Consider the following 26,202-nt stretch of genomic DNA (forward strand, 5'->3'; position numbering starts at 1 on the left):
TTTCCACGTAAAATTGTTTACTTTCCTTAACCAATCATAACAATATGAATAAAAATCAAAACATAAGAGAAAAATTAGTATCGAGTGAAATAAAAAATATCATCAGTGCCCATCAAAGAGCAAAGCAAATCAACAAAAACAATCAAAAGCCATCTATGTGCATTAGGGTTTGGCGCATAGAAGAGCAGATGCTACTAGTATGATCACATTTCTCTTTTCAAAGGTGAATATGATGTACAAAATTCACATCTCCTTCCTAAGAAAAAGAAAAGAATAATGCTTTACAAAATGTTTCCCACCAAAAAGTTTAAATATTATTATACGCATGGCAACCAAGTGGCATCCTCTCACTATTCACTACACAACCCCTGTACCCCTGTGTTTTCACCAAATTATATTTTCATCCCCAAAACAAAACTATATAAAGCCCAACAGGTCACTGTAATATCACTCTCTCTCTCTCTCTCTCTCTCTCTCTCTCTCTCCATCTAGCCGGGCTCCCTGAATTCAGGCACGCATATTAAAATCCGGGTAACTCTCTCTAACTCCTTTACATTCTGCTCAGTTTTACCATTCACTCACACATAGCACTTCACTAGGTCTGATCAGCCTAAGAAAAGGTGGCCCATTTCTGAATTTTCTGTCCAAGAAACCCTTCTAATGGTCCCAATTCACTGTCTATTAGGGTTTTATCCATCAGACTTGTCATTTCATGTGATATCAGCCTTTTGATGATGCTGCGCTGTTGATTTCTGTGTACAATGTGGACTCAGTTACTTGAATTTTCAGCTGTTATATTTTATATCTGCATGTGTATATTTGTTCTTGGTTCACAATTTGAAGATTGAGAGGTTGCTATGGAGTGACCAAATATGTTGGTTTTAAAAAAGATCATGAGGAATTCTTATGATCGAGTCATCTTGATTAGCTGATTTTGCTGTTCTATATGCCCTTGTAAGTATTTAGTTTCATGTATAACTGCAACCATTCAGGGTACCTATGATGTATCCATGTATGCATGAAGTATTATTCTTTTGTGTCTCCTTGCACCAATATATCAAAGTAAATTCCTTTTGCATTACTCATCCATGGTTTTTCAAAAAGAGAACCGCTCTTTTATAACGAGATAGGTGGTTCAATGTTATTTCTTTATTTGTCAATTATAGGATTTTTTTTCACTTCCCCTTTTGGTTAAGGCCTAGTATTTAATAATTTTATGCACAAAGATTTTTCGGTTTAGTTCATGAGAATTAATTTACATTTTTCCATTTTCGTTAAAGATAATATCACCTTTGCTACAAATAGTTGATCATTTGGGAACCTATCGTTCCTTCTGAGAAAAAAATGATCAGTCAAAACAAGGGAATGAAGCAGATAGCTGGATTATCTGCTCAGGTACTTCGGGAGAGTGCCTGAAACTGAGCTTTTAAGGCATATCTTTCTCACAAAACAATCTTTAACAAACAGGAAGTGTGGGAAATGACACAAATTTCCACACAAGAAAATGTTTTAAATAGGTAGTTGGGTTTGGATTCTCACTGCATTTACTGATACAGGTCGTTGGACCATTAAATTTAGAATACAGCTTCATTAAGCTGGTAAGAACCTTTCCAAATTCCTCACATATCAATGGATGCTGATTCAATATCTACTCTCACTCTGCAGAATATGAGTAGCTTGGTTGAGAGGCTGCGCACTAGATCAGACCGAAAGCCAATTTATAAAATTGATGAATCTGATGATGATCCCGATTTTGGGACTGGAAAACCTGGAAGAGCTCAGGAAAAGTTTGAGAAGATTGTTAGGACTGACGTGGTTTGTTTATCACTTCTTCGATGACTTATAATACCTTGAAGTCTGTTGTGTTGCCATATTTTGTTTCAATTTAGAAATTACAACAAGTATTTTCTTATACTTCTTTTTTGGGGTATGTAGAAAGATAATTCCTGTCAAGCCTGTAGTGAAAGTGAGAACCTAATGGAATGTGTGACATGCAACTATGCATATCATGCTAAGTGTTTACTTCCCCCGTTAAAGGCTCCTCTACCTGACAGATGGCAATGTCCGGAATGTGTAAGTGTCCTTGCCTACTTTTGCTTCTATTAAACCAGCTACAGATGATATGCTTCGGTGATGGCTGAGAACAAACTTTCCTATGTTTGCAGGTGAGCCCTCTAACTGATATTGACAAGATTCTGGATTGTGACAGGCGACCTACTGTGGCGGATGATAGTGATGCCACAAAGATGGGTTCAAATCAGATTTTTGTTAAACAATATCTTGTGAAGTGGAAGGGACTATCATATCTACATTGCACATGGTAACTTGTTAATGGTTTCAGCTTATCTCTATGTATATGGGTTAATCTGTTAGCTGGATCTCTTATACTATATTTAAGAATAGTGGTTGGCTTACAGAAAAATCCTCTCACTCTGAAAACCATCCCTAAATGCAAATGTCTTTCGTGCTACTCTGGCAAATTGTGTATCCATATGGGGTAGTAAGCTAGTTTTATGTGACAATAGTCAGTTTGAGAATTTCCATTTACCTGCCAATTTATTTTCTGTCAGGATTCCTGAGAAAGAATTTTTCAAAGCATTCAAGACATACCCGCGTCTAAAGCAGAAGGTTAACAATTTCAATCGTCAAAGGTCTTCCATTAGTAACATAGAGGAGGAATTTGTTGCCATTCGACCTGAATGGACAACTGTTGACCGGATCCTTGCTTGCAGGTCCCGTTTTTATCTTCTTTTGTCTATTGAATACCAATATCATTTGCCCATCATGAAAATGTTTGTATGCTTCAGTTCATTTGAAATTCAAATCAATATGGGAGGTCTAGAATGTTTGTAATGCTTATTGGATTCTGCAGGGGTGATGATGAGAAGCAATATCTTGTAAAGTGGCAAGAACTTCCTTACGATGAATGCTATTGGGAAGTGGAGGCTGATATCTCCACATTTCAGCCAGAAATAGAGAAATTCCATAGAATCCAGTCTAGATCTCACAAATTGTCTGGTAAGCAGAAGAGCAGTCCTAAAGATGCTCTCGAATCAAAAAAGAAGCAGAAAGAGTTTCAACAGTTTGAACACAGTCCTGAATTTCTTTCCGGAGGTACCCTTTCTGTCTTTTATGAACTTTGAATCTGGCTTGCTTCACTCTTCCTCAGTGATTTATTTTGACTATGGACACCTGAGTGCTTTTTGGTGTAAATAAAGGTACACTGCATCCCTATCAACTTGAAGGTTTGAACTTTTTACGCTTCTCCTGGTCCAAACAAACTCCTGTGATACTTGCAGATGAGATGGGACTTGGTCAGTGTATTTATCATTTTAACCTATGGTATAATTTTCTTTCTTGATAGCTGAATTTTACCAACAGCTTGAGATTTATTTGGTTGCAGGCAAAACTATACAGAGTATAGCTTTTTTAGCATCTCTGTTCGAAGACAAAGTCTATCCACATCTAGTAGTGGCTCCACTTTCAACGTTACGAAATTGGGAACGGGAATTCGCAACTTGGGCACCTCAAATGAATGTTGTAAGTGCATTGAATTTCATATGATATATCATCTTTCATCAATCAAATGTGATTCTGAATAAAAGTTCACTTGGTCCAGGTTATGTATGTTGGCTCTTCCCAAGCCCGTGCGGTCATAAGGGAATACGAATTTTACTTCCCCAAAAATCACAAGAATATCAAGAAAAAGAAATCTGGTCAGATCATTAGTGAGAGCAAGCAAGATAGGATCAAGTTTGATGTCCTTCTCACATCATATGAGATGATTAACTTGGACTCTACATCACTGAAACCGATAAAGTGGGAGTGTATGGTAAATTTCTGTTGCTCTATATGTACATTCCATACTTGAATATTTGGTTTGTGCCTAATGCTGACATCCATATGTAGATTGTTGATGAAGGACATCGTCTAAAAAACAAGGATTCAAAATTGTTTTCATCATTACAACAGTACTGGACGAATCATCGCACACTTCTGACTGGAACTCCTCTTCAGGTTGATCACGCAGTGTCTTGTGTGATAGATATGCTTTTCCTTATATTGCCCTTTCTAATAGTTTCTAAAAACTATCCTGTCATTCTGAAAGATTGAACCATTCTAGATTTCTAGTTACGTTCTGCACTTTCTTTTTGGGCAGAATGCTGATATGGTTTGTTTCTCATTTAATCGTCCTTTAATGCCTTAGGGTTTTCTGGGTATTGCAAGAAATAGTCAGCTTGATTTTGTTTTTGTTCTCTTATTATTTAGCTGACATAAATAAACTAGTTAGATACATCAAAGTTATTCATTGCAAACTTACTTGTGGTCATATATGTTATACAATTTCAGAACAATCTGGATGAACTTTTCATGCTTATGCACTTCCTTGATGCTGGCAAGGTGAGTGTCAGCCATGCATTTTATGAAATTGAATTCAGCTAATTTGAAATAAACTCCTTTTTGTATTTCATACCTTTTCATGCGTACTTTACATGCAGTTTGCAAGTCTAGAGGAGTTCCAGGAAGAGTTTAAGGATATCAATGAGGAACAGCAGATCTCCAGGCTTCACAAAATTCTTGCCCCTCATCTTCTTAGAAGTATAAATTCAAACCTCTATCAAGCATAACGTGCTCTACTAATAACATATGCACATATAATTTCCTATTAGATGCATTACTTAATAGTTATACACTGTTAGCTTTGTTATTTGAATCCTTTTCTTTTTGTTTCTTGAAGACATCCTGACTAAATTTGAAATTTTGGCCTGGAACCATTTTGGAATTTCAATCTTCTTCAATTTGAAATTTTTGGAACTCTTTTTATGTGGTTCAATTTTTGGAGTTATTGTGGTTTATTTTCAGGCTTCTTTTATCTTTTTATCAACACATGTCATGAATGTCCAGACTTGTTTATATTTTTTCATTTCATGAAAGATAATAGTTAACATGGTTTCTTATGTTAAAACCCTAAAGACGTGAAAAAATTTGTTGCTGATACCTGTTGAACACATTGCTGCCTTCTGTATTTTCTGTAGTTCTGTTTTTCTTTGATGTAGTTTAAAGTTCAATATGTATGGTGGTTGTTACTGTGTTTAAGTTTAATTGCTCTAATTTCTTCTAACCATTCTAGGAAAAAATTGCTGAAATGTGTGTGGAAATTGGTAATTGGTACTGCAGGGCTGAAAAAAGATGTCATGAAAGAATTACCTCCTAAGAAGGAACTTATATTACGCATTGAATTAAGCAGCAAGCAGAAAGAATATTACAAAGCAATTCTGACTCGTAACTATCAGATACTAACTCGTCGTAGTGGTGCACAGGTAAGTTTGCGTGATCTAGTTAAATGAAACTCTTATTTAATCTCTTCTTCTTGGTTTTTTTCTTTCTTTCTCTCTCGCTCTAGCCTAACAAGTGGTTATCAGATATCTCTTATCAATGTGGTCATGGAGTTGCGCAAGCTCTGTTGTCATGCTTATATGCTAGAGGGAGTCGAACCGGACATAGAAGATGCCAATGAATCTCACAAGTAATTTTCTTCTTGCCTAATCTTTGAGATCACCGTCTATTCTGTCTATTAAAGAAGTGTCTGAATTTGTTTGAAGTTGAAAATAGTGTCTGGATTTGTTTTGATTGATAGAATGTTATTCTATTAACTAAATTTGTGCATTCTGAGGTGGAGTTTTGAGATATGTTGTTCCACTTTCTTTTACCATTTGGCAGACAACTTTTGGAATCTTCTGGAAAACTGCAAGTATTGGACAAAATGCTGGTAAAACTTAAGCAGCAAGGGCACAGGGTGCTTATCTATTCACAATTTCAACACATGTTGGATTTGCTAGAAGACTACTGTACATACAAAGTATAAATGCATAGTTACTTTGGTTTTTGTCTACATTCTTATGTATTAGCATCTAGTTTTGCAGAATGAAATAGTTGGTAACTTTTCTGGTTATATCTAACAGTTTTAAATTTTTCAATTTTGTCAGAAATGGCAGTATGAACGAATAGATGGTAAAGTTGGTGGAGCTGAGAGACAAATAAGGATAGATCGATTCAATGCCAAAAATTCTTCCAGGTTTTGCTTTCTGCTTTCCACTAGAGCTGGGGGCTTGGGCATAAACCTTGCAACTGCTGACACAGTGATCATATATGATAGGTAAGTATTTAAACTTCACTAACTTTTTTTTTACAGTTTTGAAATCCTTCAAAAAGTTTTATCATGGAACTCTGAAATCATTTTAAATAAAAGATATGAAGGAAATATGACAGGACAGAGTTTAAGGAATATAATTTTCGTCTGCAGTGATTGGAATCCTCATGCAGATCTACAAGCTATGGCTAGAGCTCATCGACTTGGGCAAACTAACAAGGTTGAATTTAATATTTCAATGGTATCAATATTCTTTTTCTTTTTGTTTTGGTTTCAGTCTTATAAAAGGGATTATGGGGCTGCAGGTGATGATTTATAGGCTAATAACACGAGGAACAATTGAAGAAAGAATGATGCAACTGACTAAGAAGAAAATGGTATTGGAACATTTGGTTGTTGGAAGGTTAAAGGCTCAAAGCATCAACCAGGTTTGCAAATTTCTTAATTAATAATTGGAGCGAAAACATTATGTTCCACTGAAATGTAATCAAAGTTTTAAATGGTTCTAATTTCACTTTAGGAAGAGCTGGATGACATCATTCGATACGGATCGAAGGAGTTATTTGCGCATGAAAATAATGAAGCTGGAAAATCCCGTCAAATTCATTATGATGATGCTGCGATAGAGAGGTAAATTTTGTAGCAAGCTTTGGTTCTCTCAATTGACAGCATTTAGATGTATGTGCCCAACTAATTTATTTATGCTTCTTCTTTCTTTATTGATAGATTACTTGATCGTGAACAAGCTGGGGATGATGACGCTCTGTTGGAGGAAGAAGATGAAGATGGATTTTTAAAGGCCTTTAAGGTATATATTTTTATGATTTTGAAGGTCACTAAGGTTATAGTTTATATGCATAAGACGCAGTGGTGTTGTGCATAAAGCTTAATTCCCTAGCAGGACACTTCTTGCGTTTAGTTGTTTTCTCTTGCATAAACTGTTTGATAGTGATAATAACATAATGCTCTAGGGCTTAGCTGTTAAAGAAAATAGTGTTTGTTGTGGTAACTCATAAGCATCAGTTTAATAAATTAAGTATGGTAGTTTGTCAAGCCATTTCTTTTACTTTTTAAGTAGTGTTCTAGATGAGCTTGAACTATTGCATACTAGCAGAGTCACATATAGGGATTTACAAATTTGTACACAATCTGCTTCTCTGTGGTACTATATGGTTAAATATAAGGTTGTAGCATTTAGATTGATAGTTAGTTCTTTACAAGAAAGAAATGCTATGTGCAATCTTGAAGTGGTTCTAATTTTGACTCTCTGGAAATTGATCATATTTATACTATTATTCACAGAAGTGTTTTTCCCTATTTTTGGCCAAAACTTTCCATAACACCTTTTTCTTCTTTTGGAAAAAAAATGCAGGCATTATAGTAATTAACAAAATAATATATAAATAAAAAGTTCTCATAATTATCTCTATTTTTTGCTCTGCCTTATCAGCATTCTCTGCAATAACTGCCTCTCCACAGGAGATTTCAAGTTATTAGAATCAATTGGTTGATAGTAAATATGGCATAATTTTAATGGTTGCTCATTTTGCTCTTGCCTCCTTTCCTCTTTTGGGGCAGTGGGTGGTTGTAATACTCTTGATTCTTCACCATCTTTGTCCATTTTATCATGAGTTTATTTCCTTGTACACATAGATGTGCTGTATCCTAATAAATCCTTTTAGTCAAACAATTACCAAAATTTGAAGATATAGAAAATTTTGTAATTAAATTCGAATCTATCATTTTAAGAATTTATGCCTCAAGTGGTTTTTTATGAGTAATTGAGTATATATGTGAAGGTAAATATAACAAAGCTACCTACAAAAATATAATAAAGGGGCGGTGGCACACTCGTTCCTTGTTGGTTCGTCCCAGAGATATGATTTTTCTGAAATGCTTTCTGATGAAATAGCTTACCTTTATGTAGAGGAAAGAGATATTCATCTGTGTATTGTTGGAGTCTGAAGTTTCTGTCTGTAGAAATTGTAAATTTAGTCTGGAGTTCTCTGTCAGTCATGTTTAGTCATCAAGGGTTGCAACATTTGATAGTTCCTTGGTTTTATATAGGCAATAACAACATACTTGACTCATTGACAGTCATGTTCCATAAGATTTCTTATTGTTTAATCTCATTCCCTCTGTTTCCTGATTTTTCTTTTGTTAAACTTCTTTCCCCCAAACTAAATAAACCTGCATCATGTGCTATAGGTTGCAAATTTTGAATACATTGACGAAGCAGAGAGCGTAGAAGAGGAGGAACCAAAAAAGGCTGCAGTTGACAGTAGTCCTACAGACAATGATAAATCAAATTTCTGGGAAGATTTGTTAAAGGACAGATATGAAGTGCATAAAGTTGAAGAATTAAACGCTTTAGGCAAAGGGAAGAGAAGTCGTAAGCAGGTAGTTCTTCAAGTTGCTGATTGTAGGGATCTTTCATTATTTATTATGTATTTTTGTACGAGAGATGTGGTTGTGCTGCAAACTATATATGGGGGTCTGATTGTGTGTGCTTGCATCATGGGGCATGTTCTTTGAATATCATCTTAAGTAATCTACATATAAATTAATTCGTCTGTTTGAATTTTTTTTTTTTTTTTTTAATAATCCAAATTCTTAATTGGGTTAGTTCATAAAAAAGGTGTAAAGACACTATCGTACATGCCAAAAAGTGCTGTTAAAATCTTGGTCTTTATGAATTTGTATCAATTTAAATGTGTTGAATTTGTTCAGATGGTATCTGTTGAAGACGATGATCTCGCTGGTTTGGAAGATGTAAGTTCTGATGGAGAAGATGATAACTATGAAGCTGAAGTGACGGATGGCGAAACAGCTTCCTCTGGACCTCTTTCTGGAAATCTTTCTGCAGGGAAAAAGCCTAATAAAAAGAGAAGTCGTGGTATATTGACAGACATGGCAGTGTATTAATAATTTGACAAATAGTTGATCTCATGCTGATCATTTTTCCACTTTCAAATGAATTATTTTGCAGTGGATAGTGCAGAACCCCTTCCTTTGATGGAAGGAGAAGGAAATTCATTCAAAGTCTTGGGTTTCAATCAAAATCAGAGGGCTACATTTCTAAAAAAATTTATGAGGTACCGTTTAAATTTGTATTTTCTTTTCCAGTGCTTATGCATATAATTTATGTTTATCCATTAATTGCATACCCTCCTTCCCTCTCATTTCGATCTGTATACATTCTGACTGTGAAAGTGGTTTGTACGAATTGACTGAAATTGTCTTGTGTTTATTTTGTGAGACAAGAATGTCTGGAATGTATCGAGCCTGTGGGGCTGGGGATCTGTGATATATAGCGGTGTGTCGACATTTCAAATAGTCTTGTGTATTATTCTTCTGATGAGATTTTGTGGAATACCTGGCAGGTTTGGGATGGTGGATGATGACTATAAGGAGTTTGTAGCACGCATGAAGCAGAAGACATACGAAGAAATAAAAGCGTAACATCTTCTTCCTACTTGCATCTATACTACAGTGGGACACATGGATAATTACTAGATAGATTGGATCTGTTCTTCATATTTTGTTAGCTGCTACCATATACAAATTTCCCAGTTTTTTCCATGAAAATCATAGAAGTGAAAGGCCAATTTGTCCTTAACCTTCATATTTGCATCTTATCTTAGAAGTTAATAGAAAATAGCTGTATTCTTGATCCTTGTTTATGATATGGTCTCCTGTTTAACTGACTGCACCTATAACATGATGCAAATAGATATTGCTTGGTAGGAGTTCTCTTCTGTTGGTATTCTTGGCATGCAAATGGGATTTTCTTTTTTTACTGTTCATTTAAACCTCAGGTCTCATATTCATCTGTGTGACAAAAGTAAATTCCAATGGCTTCATATTATGTACTTACAATTACTTATCTCTTATCTACATTCATCCAGATCATATCCCTAAACAAGGGACAAATAGACTATTTATCGGAGACAAAATACATGTACATATTCTTTGAGTACTGTGAGTGTGTTTTGATTTTTTTTTTTTTTTTTTAATTTCATTTCAGTTATGCTACTCTATTCTTGAAACACATAATTGAACCATTAACAGACTCTCCAACCTTTTCAGGTAATAATCCATGGAAATCCCGTCATTCTTATCCGCCCTTTCTTTTATATGTTTACCCTCAATACGTTACCATTTCTGACAAAGAAAGTATTACTCTCCTGATCTTTGTTATAGATGGTGTCCCTAAAGAAGGACTCAATATAACAGACGTACTTGTTCGGTATTCAGTTATGTCTATGATTCATAAAAAAGTAAGTTTGTAGCCACATGTAATACTAAACTTTATTGTTATGTATGCAATATTGTCTTTGGATTTCTGGTATTGTGATTCTAACAAAAGTAAAGAGGATTATTTGCTTATCTACGTTGATTTTTTATGTATAGTGTGTGTTTCCACCGACCTTTCATCCCATTTGATTTTTCTTGTTTTTTTCTTTGGTATATATAGGCAAAGTTTGCAACAGAAAATCCAGGCGCTCCTTTATATGAAGATTACGTCCTGTTCCGTTACCCAGGATTGAAGGGTGGCAAATTTTGGAAGGTGGATCACGATGGGATATTACTGCATGCTGTATTAAAGTAAGAATTTATCTTATGATGTTTACTATTTCTGTTGCTTTTTCTGCAATTTGCTTCTGCATCTATTTTCCTGTCTCCATGATGTAAAAATACATAGCATGCATAGTGTGGGCCGGGAGGCAAAACTTACACAACATAGCCCCATAGATCAATATTAGCTCTCTCACATTCATATGTACGTCAATCATTCTGTGTGTTAATGTCTTGTTAGCAGCACATGTGTTGGTTATCAACCGAAGTGTACGTGCTTCACATAATCCGGGGCAATACTTCTTAACCCTAGAAGCACACTATATACATTACATTTAATTTTCCTGGACCATATCGAAAGTGGGAGGCATGATTAACTCGTTCTGCATCTAGCTTTAGAAGTTGGTGGCCGGAACTTTCACTTGTGCAGTTATGCTGAATCTGAGTCGTTTATGCCAATCTGATTTTTTTAAATGTTTTTGGGACATTTCTCCAGAGTTTTCAGTTTAAATATACAGTATGGTCATTCTTTACTTACTGTTTTTGTGCTTGGGTCACAAGGCATGGCTATGGAAGATGGCAAGCTATTGTTGACGACAAGGACCTGGGGATTCAAGAAGTTATTTGTCAAGAGTTGAACCTTCCTTTCCCAGGGCAGGTTAAAGCACAAAATGGAGCACATGCTAATACTGAAGCACCTGGTAACGCTGCTGGAAATGGTAATGGGAATGACGTAGGAGAAAATGTAGCTCAGGGAACCATTGATCCAGTAAACCAGCGTCAATCATATCCAGAGTCTTCTACGTCGCATTATTCAAGAGATATGCAAAGAAGATTGGTAGAATTTATCAAGCGAAGAGTGCTTCTCTTGGAGGATGGCAACAATAAAGAAGCCCAGAAAGAATACTATGTAAGTTTATAATGTCTCATGTTACCTGCACGTGGGCAAATTGTATAGTATGTTGGAGCATATAGGAAAATAGCTTAAACCATTAATTACTGCTTTTATAAATATCATTGCCCATGTTATAACTCCTAAGGTTCTAATAAAATCTATCCAGAAATTTAATAGTTTAAGGTTAAGAAATATGAACTATGATGTATAATTTCTATTCAGAAATAGAAGAAAAGCAAGGAACATATGATCCTTTAATTTGATTTTGGCTACTGAATTTTTGTTCACTTCAATTGTTTTCTCAGGATGAGTTGTATGCAAATGAGATTGCGGAGCTTGAGAAGGAAACCATGGGGACGAATTTTCCATACACTGGGGAAACTGATAAGCAAATGGGTGATCAGTTGCCAATAGTTGAAGAAATCGGTAAGCGCAGTCTGTTTCTTGAAGCACTTCCTAGTAGATCAAAATCAGTATTTTCTTTCTGCCTTGATTTTCTCAGTGACAACTGATATTCATGCATGCCTTGCAGGTTCGGAAGAAATTCTAGCTGCAGCTTGTGACAACGATCCAGATCGTTTAAAATTGCCTCAGCTTTTTAATGAGGTAGATTAATTTATTATTGGACATAATTTTGTCGATGGCTTTGAGCATATTAACCTTCACCGTATCATAATAACGCGTCAGATTTGATATATTTATCTTCTTCCTATGCTATTGGTAGATGTGCAAACTTGGGGAAGGAACTGCCCCGCAGTCTCTGCAGACTTCTTTTGAAACCATCTGCGAAGACATACTAAGCGTGACTCGCCAACCTGTGCAACAAAATCCTCCTACTTCAGCACATCCAACACTAAATGCAGATAAACAACCAGGAGATGAGTCAAAGAGCACAAGATAATGCTGCTCCGATCCTAAATTCCTTGTGATGTTCCAGCTCCTGGAGATTCGTGTTTGCCTCAGACAGGTCCAACAGTGCCCCCAAAAAGCTGGAAATGTAAAATGATGCATGTAGTGATGTTACTGTATACCCTTTCTTTGATCATAGGCTTCATAGCTTAGGTGATCAATAGTATCAAGCTCACAACAATGGTTAGAAAAACTTACCCATCTTTTATCATTTAATAAAAGCAACTTTTTTCCCCTCAATATTTCATATGTGAATTAAAGTTTCAATTCTTCAAATTAGTTTAAAATGGTTGCTTTTGGTCTTCAAATTAAATTTCAAACCCAACTGCTTGTCGTAATTTGGTGCTTGTTATTTTCAGAGCAAGGTGCTTAATTTTTCTTGTTGCAGGAAATAATGACATATTGAGAGGATACATTCTCTAAAATTTTACTTGTGAATCCAGACTCATCGACTTATCTCTTATTGATCGATGTGTTTGTTCTCGATGAGATATCGAAATACATTAAGTCATTATAGATAAAAAAAAATAGAAAATTACAGAGAAGTGTCACTTTGAGACTTATATTAGTCATAAGGCCACCTAAATTGTTTTGTACACATAAGGCCACTTTGAGGCCCAAAACCATCAGCTCCTTTTTATGCTATACCTATTTTGCCCTCAACCTTCTCTCTCTCTCTCTCGATAAACTGATGTTTTTGAAACAGATCGCATTCTCATCTCTCTCTCTCTCCTCGGTGCACCATCCAGTCTCTTCTGGCATCCAATTTCTGGAAACACCGCGCGTCTTCGATGAGCTTTGCCTTCACCGGATCTTCGTTCTCCTCCGCGAGTGAGTCCAGTCTCTTCTGGCGTCCAATTTCTGGAAACACCGCGAGTCTTCGATGAGCTTTGCCTTCACCGGATCTTCATTCTCCTCCGCGAGTGAGTCCAGTCTCTTCCGGCGTCCAATTTCTGGAAACACCGCGCGTCTTCGATGAGCTTTGCCTTCACCGGATCTTCGTTCTCCTCCGCGAGTGAGTCGACCTCGGTCTTCGTTGCTTCGCCTTCTACGGTTTTACTACTCTTTCCTCTCAGTAATTTTTCAAATTTCGTTTGAGAAATTGAAGTAGTCGCTGCTGGAGAGGACCTCTGGCGTCTCCCGCCGTCCTCGGCCGAACTGGAGCTCCGATCTCCGATGTCGAGGACTCCTATACCAGAATCGGACCGAATTGGATTGCTTCAATTTCAGAAATGGCTCTCGCTGTTACTTCTTCTTCGTCTTCTACTGCAATCTCTGCTCGGACCTTCTCCTCTGACCTCAAAGGTACATGTATTTTTTTTTTGCTGATGAGATTTTTTGATTTACTTTGAAAATTTGAATTGGAATCGATTGAGTTAGGGTTTTTGATTCATAATTAAGATCGAGAGGGTTTTATGACCTGTTTCTGTAAACAGATTACCTATAATTGTAGTTAACAATAAAAATGTTAGATCTCTCGCATTTGCGAAGCATAATTTACTTAATCTACCTGCAGGTTTTCCTGGAAGAACTGTGCCTTTTGAGTCACTTCAAGCACTTGGATGCCATGTTGATGCAGTTTGCCCCAAGTGAAAAGCTAGCAGCTCCGTGTAATTGTTCTAGTGGCTTTTCAATATAGTGATAGTAGCTTTATGTGTCTATGTTAGTATCTTTTCAAGCTAATGTCAATAGCTTTTGTTTTCAAATCAGTACCTCTCTGTAACTATTATAGCGGTTTTCCATCATAGCGATCGTAGCTTTCTGTACTTATGTTAGTATCTTTTCAAGCTGATGTCAGTAGCTTTTCTATTTTCATTTTGATTGATTTTAAGTTTTTTTATGTCAATAGTTTATCAAATTGGAAAATTAGGATTTTGTATGAAATTCAGTTTTCTTTATGTTGTGATTTCGTATCTCTAGCATTTGTTGTTTGAGATTTGTGTTACACTATCAACATGGATAATCAATTGGTTTTGTTGCTGGTGAGAGTATCTTTTTGTGTCGGTGACAGTAGCTTTTTATGTCGGTGACAATAACTTTTGTTGCTGGTGACAGTAGCTTTTGTGACCTTGTTGGAAATCTCACAAGCGTAGCTTTTGTTGCTGGTGATAGTAGTTTTTGTGACCTCGCCGGAAATCTCACCAACGTAGCTTTTATTGCTGGTGATAATAGTTTTTGTGACCTCGTCGGAAATCTCACCAGCGTAGCTTTTGTTGCTGGTGATAGTAGCTTTTATTGCTAGTGTTAGTAGCTTTTGTGACCTCGCCGGAGGTTGCCGGAAATCTCATCAGAGTAGTTTTTGTTGCTAGTCACAGTAGCTTTTGTGGTCGCCGGAGACTCGCCGGAAGTTGGCCGGAGTCCCGCCGGAGTTGACCGGAGACCTCGCCTGAGAGGAGAGAGAGAATGGTTGTTGACTTTTTACTCTAGTGGCATTTTATGTAAATATGTTAGTTTTTATATCCAAAATATAACACCATTCTTAATACTAGGCTTTATGAGAGAAAAACTTAGTTGGTGGCCTTATGGCTAAAAAAACATTCAAAGATACACTTATATGTAATTAACTCAAAAAAAAATTGATGTTGTTGATCTTTATTTGAAAGAATAACATTTTTTTTTTTTCTTCAACTAAAAAAGAACATAATGTAAAAAGAAAGAAATTTACAAATCGGAAACAATTTGGAGGGGAATTTGACTGGAACTAGAATTCTTTAACTTCGGTAAAAAGGTTTTCTTACCGCCTCTGCGCATACATAAAAATTAAAAAGAAAAGAATCTGGAACCGCGAAACCATGGCCACCGTCTCCTCCCCTCCTTTTCAGTTTCCGGTCCCCAAACTCCACCCCGAACCCGACGACTCCGACCCGACCCGACTCCCCACCATCTTCAACCTCTCCTTCAACCAGGACCACGCCTGCTTCGCCGTCGGCACCGACTTCGGCTTCCGCGTCTACAAGTGCGACCCCTTCGCCATCACCATCCGCCGCGACTTCTTCACAGGCGGCGGCTTCGGATTGGTCCGGATACTCAACACCTCCCAAATCTTCGCCATAGTCGGAGGCGGACCCGACCCGGTCTCCCCGGCCAACAGGGTCATGATCTGGGACGACCTCAAGTCCCTCGCCATCCACGACATGTCGTTTCGCTCTGAGGTCAGGGGGCTCAAGCTCCGGAGCGATCGACTCGTCGTCGTTTTGAACCAGAAGATCGTCGTCCACAGCTTCCCTAATTCGAAGCCTCTGCACGAGATACTGACCACGGAGAACCCTAAGGGGCTGTGCGAGGTGTCGCAGAGTCCGGGTCCGATGGTGCTGGCGTGTCCGGGGCTCCATAAGGGTCAAATTCGGGTCGAGAATTACGCATTGAAGCGGACCAAGTTCATAATGGCCCACGATTCCAGTCTCGCCTGCTTTGGGCTCACTCAGGACGGCCGGTATTTGGCTACGGCGAGCAGCAAAGGGACTCTAGTTAGAGTTTTCAGTACTTCAGATGGTACATTACTCCAAGAGGTACTTCAAAATCATTTGGTATTAGGGTTTATATCTTAATCAGGGTTTAGCTGTGAATGTGACTGAAAATATTTATGTGAATATGAATGTGTTTGGTTTATTTTGATTGTGATACTACTTGAGCTCTGTTGGCTGTTAGGTAATTTAGTTACAGGAGTATTCATATATAATGCGAAAGATTTGATTTTTTTGGCGAAACGTTACATATGAATGTTTCGAACCACATTGTGATGTTTTGGTGGTTTTTGGTAGGTGAGGAGAGGAGCAGACAGAGCAGAGATTTACAGTCTTGCTTTCTCTTGTACTGGCCAATGGCTAGCTGTGGCTAGTGACAAGGGAACTGTGCATGTTTTCAGTGTAAAGGTTGGTTCAGGATCCATGGAAAAGGATAGATCACGCGGTACATCAGAAGGCGGTGTTCCTAATCCATCAGGCATTTCATCTCTGTCTTTCATCAAAGGTAAGGTGCTTTGATATGTGGCGCTTGAAGTTTCTGTTTCTATATTCTAATTGTAGTGGGAGAGTAAATTTGATAACATAAGTTGACTTGGGGGCCATATGGGTGGAGTTTGGTGATATAGTTAACATTATGAGGTCAACTATTGTTTAGTTACCGTCCCTGTATGCCAAGATTTGAGTTAGAAGAAGAAGAAGAAGAAAACAAATGAATTTCAAATGACTTCTTGGATGTGGTTATTAAAAATCCATTCAATGCCTATTGCATCTAGATCTAATGCAAATCCCTGTATTGGAATGACACTGACCAAATGGAACCTTTGTGAAATTATTATGTGTTGTAGCCTCCTCTGGCTACAGCTAATACACCTTTCAGCTTATAGTAAATTAGTATGTGTATTTAATGTCTACTGCATTGGTGGCAAGGAAACTTGTTCACAGTTTGTAAGTGAACACTATTAGTTGTGGATCACAGTTCTGGTTTCTTATACTAATTCTGGGTTTCATCTTTTGCAGGTGTGCTGCCAAGGTATTTCAGCTCAGAATGGTCGGTGGCCAAATTTCACTTGCAGGAAGGTCTGCAGCATATTGTTGCCTTTGGCAAGCGGAAGAACACCATCATGATTGTTGGCATGGATGGAAGGTACCCAAAATGACTAGCTCTTTTTCCTTATAGTTATAGGGGATTAGGGTAGATGGTTGACGCATTTCCCACTAACCCTATTAAAGTTCTTTTTATTGCCTGCAATTACCTGCTTACCCAATAATGGTATGGCAACCTGCCAGCGCCATTCCTGAGTGTACTGATTCATGTACCGCGTATAACTAGAATGTATGTTCCTTATTTTTGTTGGATTCTCATGATCCATCTGTTGGTCATTGCATCAAATTATATGCTTTAAAGTCAACTGATCTCTATGATCGGATTTGATTGTGATTTCCTAATAAGATTATGGGATGGTTATGCCTTCCTTTTCTACATCTAATGTGATTATCGGATTGTCAATGCAGCTTCTATCGATGCCAATTTGACCCTGTGAATGGAGGAGAAATGACGCAGCTTGAATATCATAACTTCTTGAAGCCAGAAGAAACTTTCTAAATTCTGTAAAGACGAGGATTTTTATAGTATCCCTGTTAATATTAAGGTCCTATATTTTCTTTAATTCTTTATGTGACCAAAAATACATTGTAAATGTCTGTGGAGTTAAAATTACTGTACATAAATTACAGTTTATGGTGCATTCATGAATTAGTTACATTCACTGATCAACTACCTGTACTTTTCAATTCATGGATGAGTAGTGCTAAAGTTCAAAACCAATTCCGATATTGGGAAAGAAGCATCTATGTTACCCCAATAAGCTGAACTCCGGCGAATACATGGGCATAGGGCCATTCTTAGGTGGCCTATTACATAACCATTACCATCCACCAATGACTTCTAATTTTCACTCAATTGCCCAAATTTTACCACTCTGTAACAAACAAAGGAGAATTCTCTGATGAAGGAGAGCGGCTTTTCTTTGTAGTCTTGATAAAAACAGAGATATGTTTAATACATCTATCATTCTATTGTAGTGACGGTAAAAACACCGATCAGGCATCCACAACACTAAACTTCCCTTCCTTCATCTTCTCTTTCTCCTCAGGAGGTTGATAGTGACCATCCCATTTGACATTATTGCAACTTGAATTATTTGGATCTAGAGAAATCCCATCATCATTGACTAGTCTGAATTTTTTGTCATATCTCAATGTCTCCTACAGCAATCTGGAAGGGCGGCAAATACCAAAAGGCACTCAGTTCCAAGGCTTTGATGTATCTGCATTTGAAGGGAACCCGAAACTTTGTGGTCTTCCACATCCAAATGAGTGCCAAGCAATTAAGGGTTTGATCAAGATGTGGACAACGAGCATCAAACTCCATGGTTTTATGTTTCTGCTGCGCTTGGGTTCATTGTAGGATTCTGGGGAGCCTGTAGTTCATTGATTTTCAACAAGACATGGAGATATGCATTCTTCCGATCTCTAGAAAATCTACAAGATATGTATCATGTAATGACGGCTGTGCGTTTCACAAAGATGAAGAGAAGGCTTAATGCTAGCTATACTTGAATTTGGGATTTCCCTACTGTTGGTAAAATAAAGTGCCGTGTTTGTTTGTTTCATTCAGTTGTCTTTTGCAAGTTCAACTAATCAACTCAATCTTTCTGATCACAACAAATTTACTTGTGTAGGCTTTTTAAGTAATTTTTAGATGCATGCACCTGACTTCTTTCTCTTGCGTTTCCTCTGCAGAATATGGCTCAATTATTGGGAGCATTGCTGATCTTCTTTGAGATGAAAAGTCAGTAAACGGTAACTATTTAGTAAAGAGTGAGCTAGCATCAGTAATCAGAATCATTTTTTGGTTTATGACTTCATGTACCTTAAACTGATTTAGGGACATATTTTCTTCAGAATGATTTTCAGAAGCTCAAATGCCCTCTTTGGACAACTTTCTTACATGCACTGTTCTTTTTGAGGCAAGCTTACACAAGTTTTCTTCATGCTCAACATTGTCTGCACCAACCAAGCTTTTGTTCAACCAATGCTGCCACCATATATAGTTAGCTAACTTATATAATGTAGCTTTGGCTCTTTGCAATAATTAGTCATGAAGATCCTGACAGAAAAGTGGGCCTCATTTTTGAAGTTCCTGCTACTGGGCACTGTATAGATGGAACATTCAAAGTATACTTTGCTAAGCTTTTCTTGGATTAGGTTTGATGGATAGGGATCTGCAAAACAAGTTGATCAGTTCTAAAAAAAGTACACAGGGTATTTGTAGATAATGTGGGGAACTTGCAAAAAGGTATGGGAAAAAATTGACCTTAGCACTGAAGCTCTTCCCAAATTTAACTTCTCAGTTCAATTTACCATGAAAATGAGAAATTTATATAAACTGAGTAGAGATGGATGCTCTAAGAGGTTCAATGAAATGATTTAGCTATGAACTGGGTGGATATACCAACTCCGATGTACCAGCTACTATGTACTCTCATACACAAGTATAGGATCCCCTACTAGTCTATTCATGTCAATAGAAAAGAGAAGCATGTAACTCTATCTTTACAAGTTTTGGTTTTTTCAATATGTGTTCACATCGTCAAATCATATATAACCTCTTACTATGACAACATCCATGATCGATGGTTCAAATTGATAATCTGATAACAATGTATGCATGTATTTCTAAGTTGAAAAACATTTCTCTTGCAAAAATTTAAGATAGAACTTACATCATTGATAATTGACATTGATAATCCATCGACAAGACATATCACATTAACGGTTAATAATTGCTTATTTCCAATGAGTTGGCATGAGATACTCTCCTAATTTCTGTCAAAAGACCAATCAATCAGCATTAATTTGGTTCAAAGATGTGTTCCATTGATTGGAAGATATTTACATTCTCTTAATGAAAGATTATGTGCTGATATTTTTCACCCTGTAGTGACAGATCTTGCATCAAGGACACAAAATTCTCATTAAGGCTGCTTTTGTACACTTCCCAGAATCCAATTTACATTTCAACAGCTTGCACATGATGCTAAGTTTCATACTAATGATATCTCATATTATAATCGATTCTCAAAAGGAAGAACATTCAAACTGGTTTGGGAGGTGACACCTAATTACCTCATCCTGATCGAACCATTTTTTTTGTTTTGGGAAGCCAAGACATTCCTCAAGACAAACTCTTCTGTAAGATGTATTACGGAGCAAAAACAAACAACCCAAGGAAACTACACTTTCTCTTCAACTTATTACATTATTGCACTGTTAACACCCCAAGATTTTGATTGCCAGGGAAAGAAAAGGCCTAAACTGAGTATCTCACCATCTTGGCCTTTTGTTTTACTCAAAAATTTCTTTGTGCACAATTTTTAAAATGGGGGCCATAGCATCTTTTGCTTTTCAATGCCTTCCATCTCTCTTTAAAAAGACACTAACCCTTTTAACTTAGTGCATCAGAGAGTGCTAGAAGATGGAAGATGGGTCAGGAAGTTATGACAGAGCCAAAGAAGTAAAGGAGTTTGATGAAACAAAAGCTGGAGTGAAAGGGCTAATAGACTCAGGGGGGACCAAAGTGCCAAAGTTCCTCGTTCATCCACCAGAGAACCTTTCAAGTTCAAGCACCCCAACCAGTACAGACTTCCAAGTTCCACTTATAGATCTTGACGGGCTCGATGAGGATCTCGGGCGGGTGCAGATTGTGGAGGAAATCCACAAAGCATCGGAAACATGGGGGTTCTTTCAAATGGTTAATCATGGAGTTCCAAACAGGGTTATAGACAATTTGTTACAAGCAATAAGAGAATTTCATGAGCAGCCAGAGGAGATGAAGATGAAGTGGTACTCACGCGACTCTAAGCAAAGGGTAAGATACTACTGCAATGGAGATCTGTTGGTGGCAAAAACAGCAAACTGGAGGGATTCAATTGCTTTCGATTTCCAGGATGGTCCTTTGGACCCTGAGGCACTTCCCTCGGTTTGCAGGTACACTTCGCTACTAACGGTTTGATTCATACCAACAGTCTAGCAACATAACATGACAAACTATTAACTTGGATTTGATTTGAGTCACAGACAGGCAGTGCAAGAATACATACAACACGTGATCAACCTAAGAGACGTGCTATCAAGTTTGTTGTCAGAGGCCTTGGGGATCAGCAGTGACTACCTAGCTGGCATAGAGTGCATGAAGAGCGAAACTCTGGTGTGCCATTATTACCCGGTATGTCCAGAACCAGACCTCACCATTGGCACAACCAATCATTCAGATCCTTCCTCCTTAACTATACTCTTACAAGACAACATCGGCGGCCTCCAAGTCCTCCACCAAGGTCACTGGGTCGACCTTCACCCAAGGCACGGAGCCCTGGTGGCTAATATTGGTGATCTTATGCAGGTAAGTTTCTACATATCAATAATTTTTACCACGCATCAAACAAATCTTCATCAATAGTCTACACCGACAGTGACAGTACGATACCATAACATGTCAAACTGCTCGAGGCCTCACTGTATACGCATGCATTTGTTGTGTGCAGCTTATCACCAACGACAAGTTCAAAAGCGTGGAGCATAGGGTTCTGGCAGGAAGGATTGGCCCCAGGATATCAGCTGCGTGCTTTCTCTATCCAAGTGCTACACATAGATTTAAACCTTATGGGCCAATTAAGGAGTTTCTGTCGTCTGACGACTTACCTATATATAGGGAAACTCATCTGGGAGAATATCTTGCCTATTACAAATTAAAGGGTTTAGATGGTAACTCTGCCCTTGGTCATTTTAAACTAACCTAAGTTAAGTAGTTATCAATAAATTTTGGTCGATGTTCTTATGATTCAAGTGTTAACCTAATTTAATAGCTTATATGTCCTACGATATTAAATGACAGAAACTTTGAACATTTAACAAAAGGAGAAACTTGCCGGTCACAATGCATCAAATTATCCATTTTTTTCTTTCAAACCCTAAACATTCTACGGATCTCCCACATATATATTTATGTGCAAGAGGAGTAATTAGAATAAACTAACATTTCTCCACACATACTTTTCATGTGTAAGTATTATTTTTTTATTTTTCTGAAAATAAAAAAGAAAACGGTGATCGCAGATTCGCAAAGAACAGATAAAGAAAAGTGAGTTGTGAGTTTTTTTTTTTTTGTTCTGTTTTTAATAAAAATATATTTTGTAAATGTTATAATTGTCCTTGTGATTTAATTAATTTTCAAAATTTATTAATTTTCCATGATCATTTCGGTCAAATTCTAACAAACTCTATTCTTTTAATAATAGTATAGAAGTCAAATTGGTCAAGAAGAAGAAGAAACCAGAAATGAGGCCTCAGAGAAGTAGATAAACTTAGTTCCATTAGTTTTCGTTGGGCCATAAATTGGGCCGATCCGTAGAGAAGTGAATAAACTTGTCCCATTGGGCCAGAAATTGGGTTGACTCTAGTAAACAAAAGTCCAAACGTTTTCAATTCCATGCGGCACTATAAATAGTCCGAGGCGCCTTTCGCCTTCTTCTTCTTCTTCTTCTTCTTCCTCTACTCTACACCAAAAACCAGTAACGGCTTTGCTCCCAAAACCATGACCACCCTCTCTCCTCCTCCTCCGAGTTTCAATCCTCTAAAACTCGCTCCCAAATCCCTCATTCCACCCAAACCCGCCTCCGCCTCCGAACCCGACCCGTCCGTTACAGAAACCCCAACCCCAACCCCAGGCCCAAACCCGACCCAATCCCCCACCACCCTCCTCCACCTCGCTTTCAACCAAGACCACACCTGCTTCTCCGCCGCCACCGACTCCGGCTTCCGCGTCTACACCTGCGACCCCTTCCGCCGCTTCCACAGCGACCCCTCCGGTCCACGCGGCGGCGTCGGATTCGTCCAGATGCTCTTCCACTGCCACTACTTCGCCGTCTTCGGCGGCGGACCCGACCCGTTCTGCCCGCCCAACAAGGTCATGATCTACGACGATCGCCAGTCCCGCTGCGTCAGCGAGCTCTTGTTCCGGTCCGAGGTCAAGTCGGTCAGGCTCCGCCGCGACCGGATCGTCGTCGTTGTTCTCCACAAGATCTTCGTCTACGATTTCAACGCTTTGAAGCTGTTGGATTCGATTGTGACCGTGGAAAACCCTAAGGGACTGTGTGAGGTCTCGCATAAGTCCGGGCCGGCCGTGCTGGCGTGTCCGGGGCTCCACCAGGGGCAAATTCGGGTCGAGCATTACGGCTCGAAGCGGACCAAGTTTATAACGGCACATCGCTCCGGTCTCGCGTGCTTTGCTCTCACTCATGATGGTCAGTTTCTAGCGACGGCGAGTAGTAAAGGGACTCTGGTTAGAGTTTTCAATACTTTGGATGGTACATTGCTCCAAGAGGTACTTTAAATTTCAATTCTTTGCGGTTTTCGGTATTATATGTGTTGGTGGTTGAAGCTTGAATCAGGGTTTTAGACTTTTAGTTGAATATGAATAAGTTATTGTGGGATTGATGCTATGTCCGTCAGCATGAATGTGCTTGTTTTCTTTCATGTGTTAGTTTGCTTATATTTGTTCAAATTTCGTATTGGGGAAGCAGTTTACTCTTGGAAAAGAGACTGAGATTCATGTTGGTTGTGGTTAAAGGTTTTGAATGGTAGTTGGGATGTGAATTGATGGTACTATGAGCTTTGCTTCCTCTTCCCATTGGTGTAGCCTTTTAGGTAGATGAGTTTTGCATGAACATCATAACAAGCTCTAGATATGCAGTTGAAAAGCTTGTACCCCTTATTTAAAGTCGAGATAAGCATGTTAACCCTAAATTGCGCTTGTGGTTTATCTTGATTGTGGTTACTGGATCTAGTTGTGATCCTGGATCTCTTAATAGTCATGAATGACGAACACCCTGGTTTTTGTAAATCACATGTATATATGAATAAGATGAGTTGAAATTTCAATTCATGGGGCTTTGAGTTTCCAGGTCGTGGAAGATCACTTGATGATCAAAGGCTTGAATTTATCTGACAAGCTGTGGCTCTGTGCATAAGTTTTTGAATGTTGTCATGTTTACTTAGAAACCATCTTTATATCTACCGTGAGAGGTTAAGTCTACATATGTATATGAACTTTACTAAACTTTACCAACCCCATCGAAATAATTTTGATTTAAGAAAGTTGTGTGGTTTTTATGTAGGTGAGGAGAGGAGCAGACAAAGCGGAGATTTACAGTCTTGCTTTCTCTTCCACTGCCCAATGGCTAGCTGTCTCAAGTGACAAGGGTACTGTCCATGTTTTCAGCGTAAAGGTTGACTCAGGATCTTTGGGGAATGATGGATCATGCAGTACATCAGAAATTAGTGGTTCTAATTCATCAGGCATTTCATCTCTGTCTTACATCAAAGGTAATATATTTTGGTATCTTGCACTTGAAGTTCTGATTTCTCAACTATAGTGATAGTAAAACACTAGAGTTTGTCATAATAACTTGGGGCCCATATGTTTTCTAGATCTAGAGACTTAATAAACATTATAAGGTTGACTTCTTGTTTATTATTACAATCAAGTGAATCAACAGATGCCAGGATTTGAGTTAAAAGAAATTATTGAATTCTTCTATGGTTTGAAGCCTTTTTTAAATAGTTTTGGATCTCAAGTCTGGTCTTTCAACCTCACTGTCGGCTTATATTTTACAGCTGTCCTTCCAAGGTATTTTAGTTCAGAATGGTCAGTGGCCAAATTTCGCTTGCAGGAAGGTGTACGGTACATTGTTGCTTTTGGCCACCAGAAGAACACAGTTATCATTGTTGGCATGGATGGGAGGTAACCAAATCTGTCATTTCTCTTATTACTTGTCGGGTATATGGGGTTGAAGGTTGACTATTTTACTGCTTACCCTACAACATATTTAATATCCTGCAATTCCTTCTCATTACTCAATAATACAGTATGTATGGCAATCTGCCTCCCTCTTATCTGAGTCTATTGATTTTTGCCCTGGCTACAACTAAAATGTTTGTTCCTCATTTTAGTTTGATCCATTTATCTGCTGTCATTGGTACTTGTTTTGCAAATTGAAAATATTCAACAACATTAGTTTGACTCTGAGCTATCATCTAAAACTCTGTATCATGTGTGATCATCATCATCCATTTTGTTTCATTGTATATAATTTGATTTGTTGGTATAATGTGCATTTTGAATATCGAGCTAGATGTCTAACGAAACTATTGGATCTGTCAATGCAGCTTCTATCGATGTCAATTTGACCCTGTGAATGGAGGAGAAATGATTCAGCTTGAATATTCCAATTTCCTGAAGGCGGAATAGAATTTTGGGGTTTTGGTATATACACAATGTTTTTGGTAGGGATCTCTGGTTTTGTGATAGAAGGGAGAAGGAAGATACATGGAGTGCAAAATGTGGCCTCATTATAACCTAGCCTGAAAGGAGAACCACGGACTTCCCTGAAGGTTTACATTTCTAACATATCAGATTAGACTCGAGTAATCAACCAATGTGGTGGATAATCATACCAAGTTGATCAAACATTAACTTACAGCAGTAGAAGTTACAGAATGCACCATTAAGTTATGGTTTTTTTTGTTATATTATGCTTTCTTTCATACTTTCTTTTTTAAATTCCGTAGGTGAAAGTCTGTAAATTATGCAGTTCTCATCCCGTAGTTCTGTACATTTGAGAAGATTAATACTAGGAAACAAGTATGGGAAGGGTAAATGAAGACTCTTTGTTTGGACAGCTAAGCACTGAAGTGTGTAGCATAATTCTTCCATAAAATCATCCGGTTTGGTTCAGCAAACCAAAATTTTGTGATTTTTTGAGCCATTGGTTGTTGAAGTGTGGATGATATAAATTGTTTAAGCCTTTAAGGAGAGTATTATCAGACTCGCATATAGATCTGTTTTCTCGAAAGACTGATATATTTTGAAGTTTTGCACTAATGTTCTTCACATGTTTCATGTAAAAATGGATGAGAAAAGTTACATAATATGTTGAAAGGAAAGAACCTTTTATGCTACTAGGCATAAAAGCAATAACATTAATTAAACAATTATCAATCGAAAAAACATTAATTTTTTTTTATTTTATTTTTGATGACGTAAAAACATTAATTAAATAATTTCAATAGCGTATGGGGTCCGAAGT

At 37.8% G+C, this 26,202-nt stretch overlaps 4 protein-coding genes across 6 annotated transcripts; all 4 read left to right on the forward strand.

The window, feature by feature from the left end:
- Window positions 1–497: 497 nt before the first annotated feature.
- Window positions 498–12,767, forward strand: LOC133723645 (CHD3-type chromatin-remodeling factor PICKLE-like). 2 transcript variants are annotated; one of them, XM_062150535.1, is made up of 31 exons: window positions 498–531; window positions 1,666–1,815; window positions 1,936–2,073; window positions 2,166–2,320; window positions 2,571–2,732; window positions 2,873–3,114; window positions 3,219–3,314; window positions 3,404–3,540; window positions 3,620–3,832; window positions 3,910–4,017; window positions 4,351–4,401; window positions 4,500–4,599; window positions 5,179–5,321; window positions 5,424–5,527; window positions 5,722–5,860; window positions 5,988–6,157; window positions 6,305–6,371; window positions 6,457–6,579; window positions 6,672–6,781; window positions 6,878–6,959; window positions 8,360–8,551; window positions 8,882–9,047; window positions 9,141–9,246; window positions 9,535–9,609; window positions 10,179–10,240; window positions 10,355–10,431; window positions 10,629–10,759; window positions 11,291–11,639; window positions 11,930–12,050; window positions 12,157–12,230; window positions 12,349–12,767. In XM_062150535.1, exons 2-31 carry the CDS (start codon window positions 1,669–1,671, stop codon window positions 12,523–12,525), a joined length of 4,017 nt encoding a protein of 1,338 aa, XP_062006519.1. In that variant the 5' UTR covers window positions 498–531; window positions 1,666–1,668; the 3' UTR covers window positions 12,526–12,767. The 2 variants fall into 2 exon arrangements, with proteins under 2 accessions (XP_062006519.1, XP_062006520.1); XM_062150536.1 differs by lacking the exons at window positions 498–531; window positions 1,666–1,815; window positions 1,936–2,073; window positions 2,166–2,320 and adding an exon at window positions 2,333–2,497.
- A 2,525-nt stretch (window positions 12,768–15,292) lies between these two features.
- On the forward strand, window positions 15,293–17,771 carry LOC133721097 (autophagy-related protein 18a-like). The gene is made up of 4 exons (XM_062147621.1): window positions 15,293–16,042; window positions 16,295–16,502; window positions 17,015–17,141; window positions 17,510–17,771. The coding sequence occupies exons 1-4, from the start codon at window positions 15,326–15,328 to the stop codon at window positions 17,598–17,600; spliced, it is 1,143 nt and encodes a 380-aa protein (XP_062003605.1). The 5' UTR covers window positions 15,293–15,325; the 3' UTR covers window positions 17,601–17,771.
- A 2,531-nt stretch (window positions 17,772–20,302) lies between these two features.
- On the forward strand, window positions 20,303–22,194 carry LOC133720367 (1-aminocyclopropane-1-carboxylate oxidase homolog 1-like). The gene is made up of 3 exons (XM_062146625.1): window positions 20,303–21,046; window positions 21,137–21,458; window positions 21,601–22,194. The coding sequence occupies exons 1-3, from the start codon at window positions 20,535–20,537 to the stop codon at window positions 21,853–21,855; spliced, it is 1,089 nt and encodes a 362-aa protein (XP_062002609.1). The 5' UTR covers window positions 20,303–20,534; the 3' UTR covers window positions 21,856–22,194.
- Window positions 22,195–22,306: 112 nt separating this feature from the next.
- Window positions 22,307–25,869, forward strand: LOC133720365 (autophagy-related protein 18a-like). Of its 2 annotated transcripts, XR_009851819.1 has the most exons (5): window positions 22,307–23,438; window positions 24,232–24,439; window positions 24,731–24,857; window positions 25,283–25,507; window positions 25,685–25,869. XR_009851819.1 is itself a non-coding variant. In XM_062146623.1 (4 exons), the coding sequence occupies exons 1-4, from the start codon at window positions 22,650–22,652 to the stop codon at window positions 25,362–25,364; spliced, it is 1,206 nt and encodes a 401-aa protein (XP_062002607.1). In that variant the 5' UTR covers window positions 22,307–22,649; the 3' UTR covers window positions 25,365–25,869. The 2 variants fall into 2 exon arrangements, 1 of the variants encoding a protein (XP_062002607.1); XM_062146623.1 differs by having other exon boundaries at window positions 25,283–25,869.
- The last annotated feature ends 333 nt before the right edge of the window (window positions 25,870–26,202 follow it).

The sequence above is a fragment of the Rosa rugosa genome, chromosome 7 (genome assembly GCF_958449725.1).
Source record: "Rosa rugosa chromosome 7, drRosRugo1.1, whole genome shotgun sequence".
Classification (NCBI taxonomy): Eukaryota; Viridiplantae; Streptophyta; class Magnoliopsida; order Rosales; family Rosaceae; genus Rosa; species Rosa rugosa.

What these genes read in the sequence shown, in the direction of transcription:
- LOC133720367 (XM_062146625.1), top strand. Translation starts at nt 20,535, where the DNA reads ATGGAAGATGGGTCAGGAAGTTATGACAGAGCCAAAGAAGTAAAGGAG. An exon ending in GCACTTCCCTCGGTTTGCAG is followed by an intron (nt 21,047 to 21,136) that starts GTACACTTCGCT and finishes TTTGAGTCACAG; the next exon opens with ACAGGCAGTGCAAGAATACA. An exon ending in ATATTGGTGATCTTATGCAG is followed by an intron (nt 21,459 to 21,600) that starts GTAAGTTTCTAC and finishes TGTTGTGTGCAG; the next exon opens with CTTATCACCAACGACAAGTT.
- LOC133720365 (XM_062146623.1), top strand. Translation starts at nt 22,650, where the DNA reads ATGACCACCCTCTCTCCTCCTCCTCCGAGTTTCAATCCTCTAAAACTC. An exon ending in ATGGTACATTGCTCCAAGAG is followed by an intron (nt 23,439 to 24,231) that starts GTACTTTAAATT and finishes GTTTTTATGTAG; the next exon opens with GTGAGGAGAGGAGCAGACAA. An exon ending in ATTGTTGGCATGGATGGGAG is followed by an intron (nt 24,858 to 25,282) that starts GTAACCAAATCT and finishes CTGTCAATGCAG; the next exon opens with CTTCTATCGATGTCAATTTG.
- LOC133723645 (XM_062150535.1), top strand. Translation starts at nt 1,669, where the DNA reads ATGAGTAGCTTGGTTGAGAGGCTGCGCACTAGATCAGACCGAAAGCCA. An exon ending in TCCTGAATTTCTTTCCGGAG is followed by an intron (nt 3,115 to 3,218) that starts GTACCCTTTCTG and finishes GTGTAAATAAAG; the next exon opens with GTACACTGCATCCCTATCAA. An exon ending in GGGCACCTCAAATGAATGTT is followed by an intron (nt 3,541 to 3,619) that starts GTAAGTGCATTG and finishes CACTTGGTCCAG; the next exon opens with GTTATGTATGTTGGCTCTTC.
- LOC133721097 (XM_062147621.1), top strand. Translation starts at nt 15,326, where the DNA reads ATGGCCACCGTCTCCTCCCCTCCTTTTCAGTTTCCGGTCCCCAAACTC. An exon ending in ATGGTACATTACTCCAAGAG is followed by an intron (nt 16,043 to 16,294) that starts GTACTTCAAAAT and finishes GGTTTTTGGTAG; the next exon opens with GTGAGGAGAGGAGCAGACAG. An exon ending in ATTGTTGGCATGGATGGAAG is followed by an intron (nt 17,142 to 17,509) that starts GTACCCAAAATG and finishes TTGTCAATGCAG; the next exon opens with CTTCTATCGATGCCAATTTG.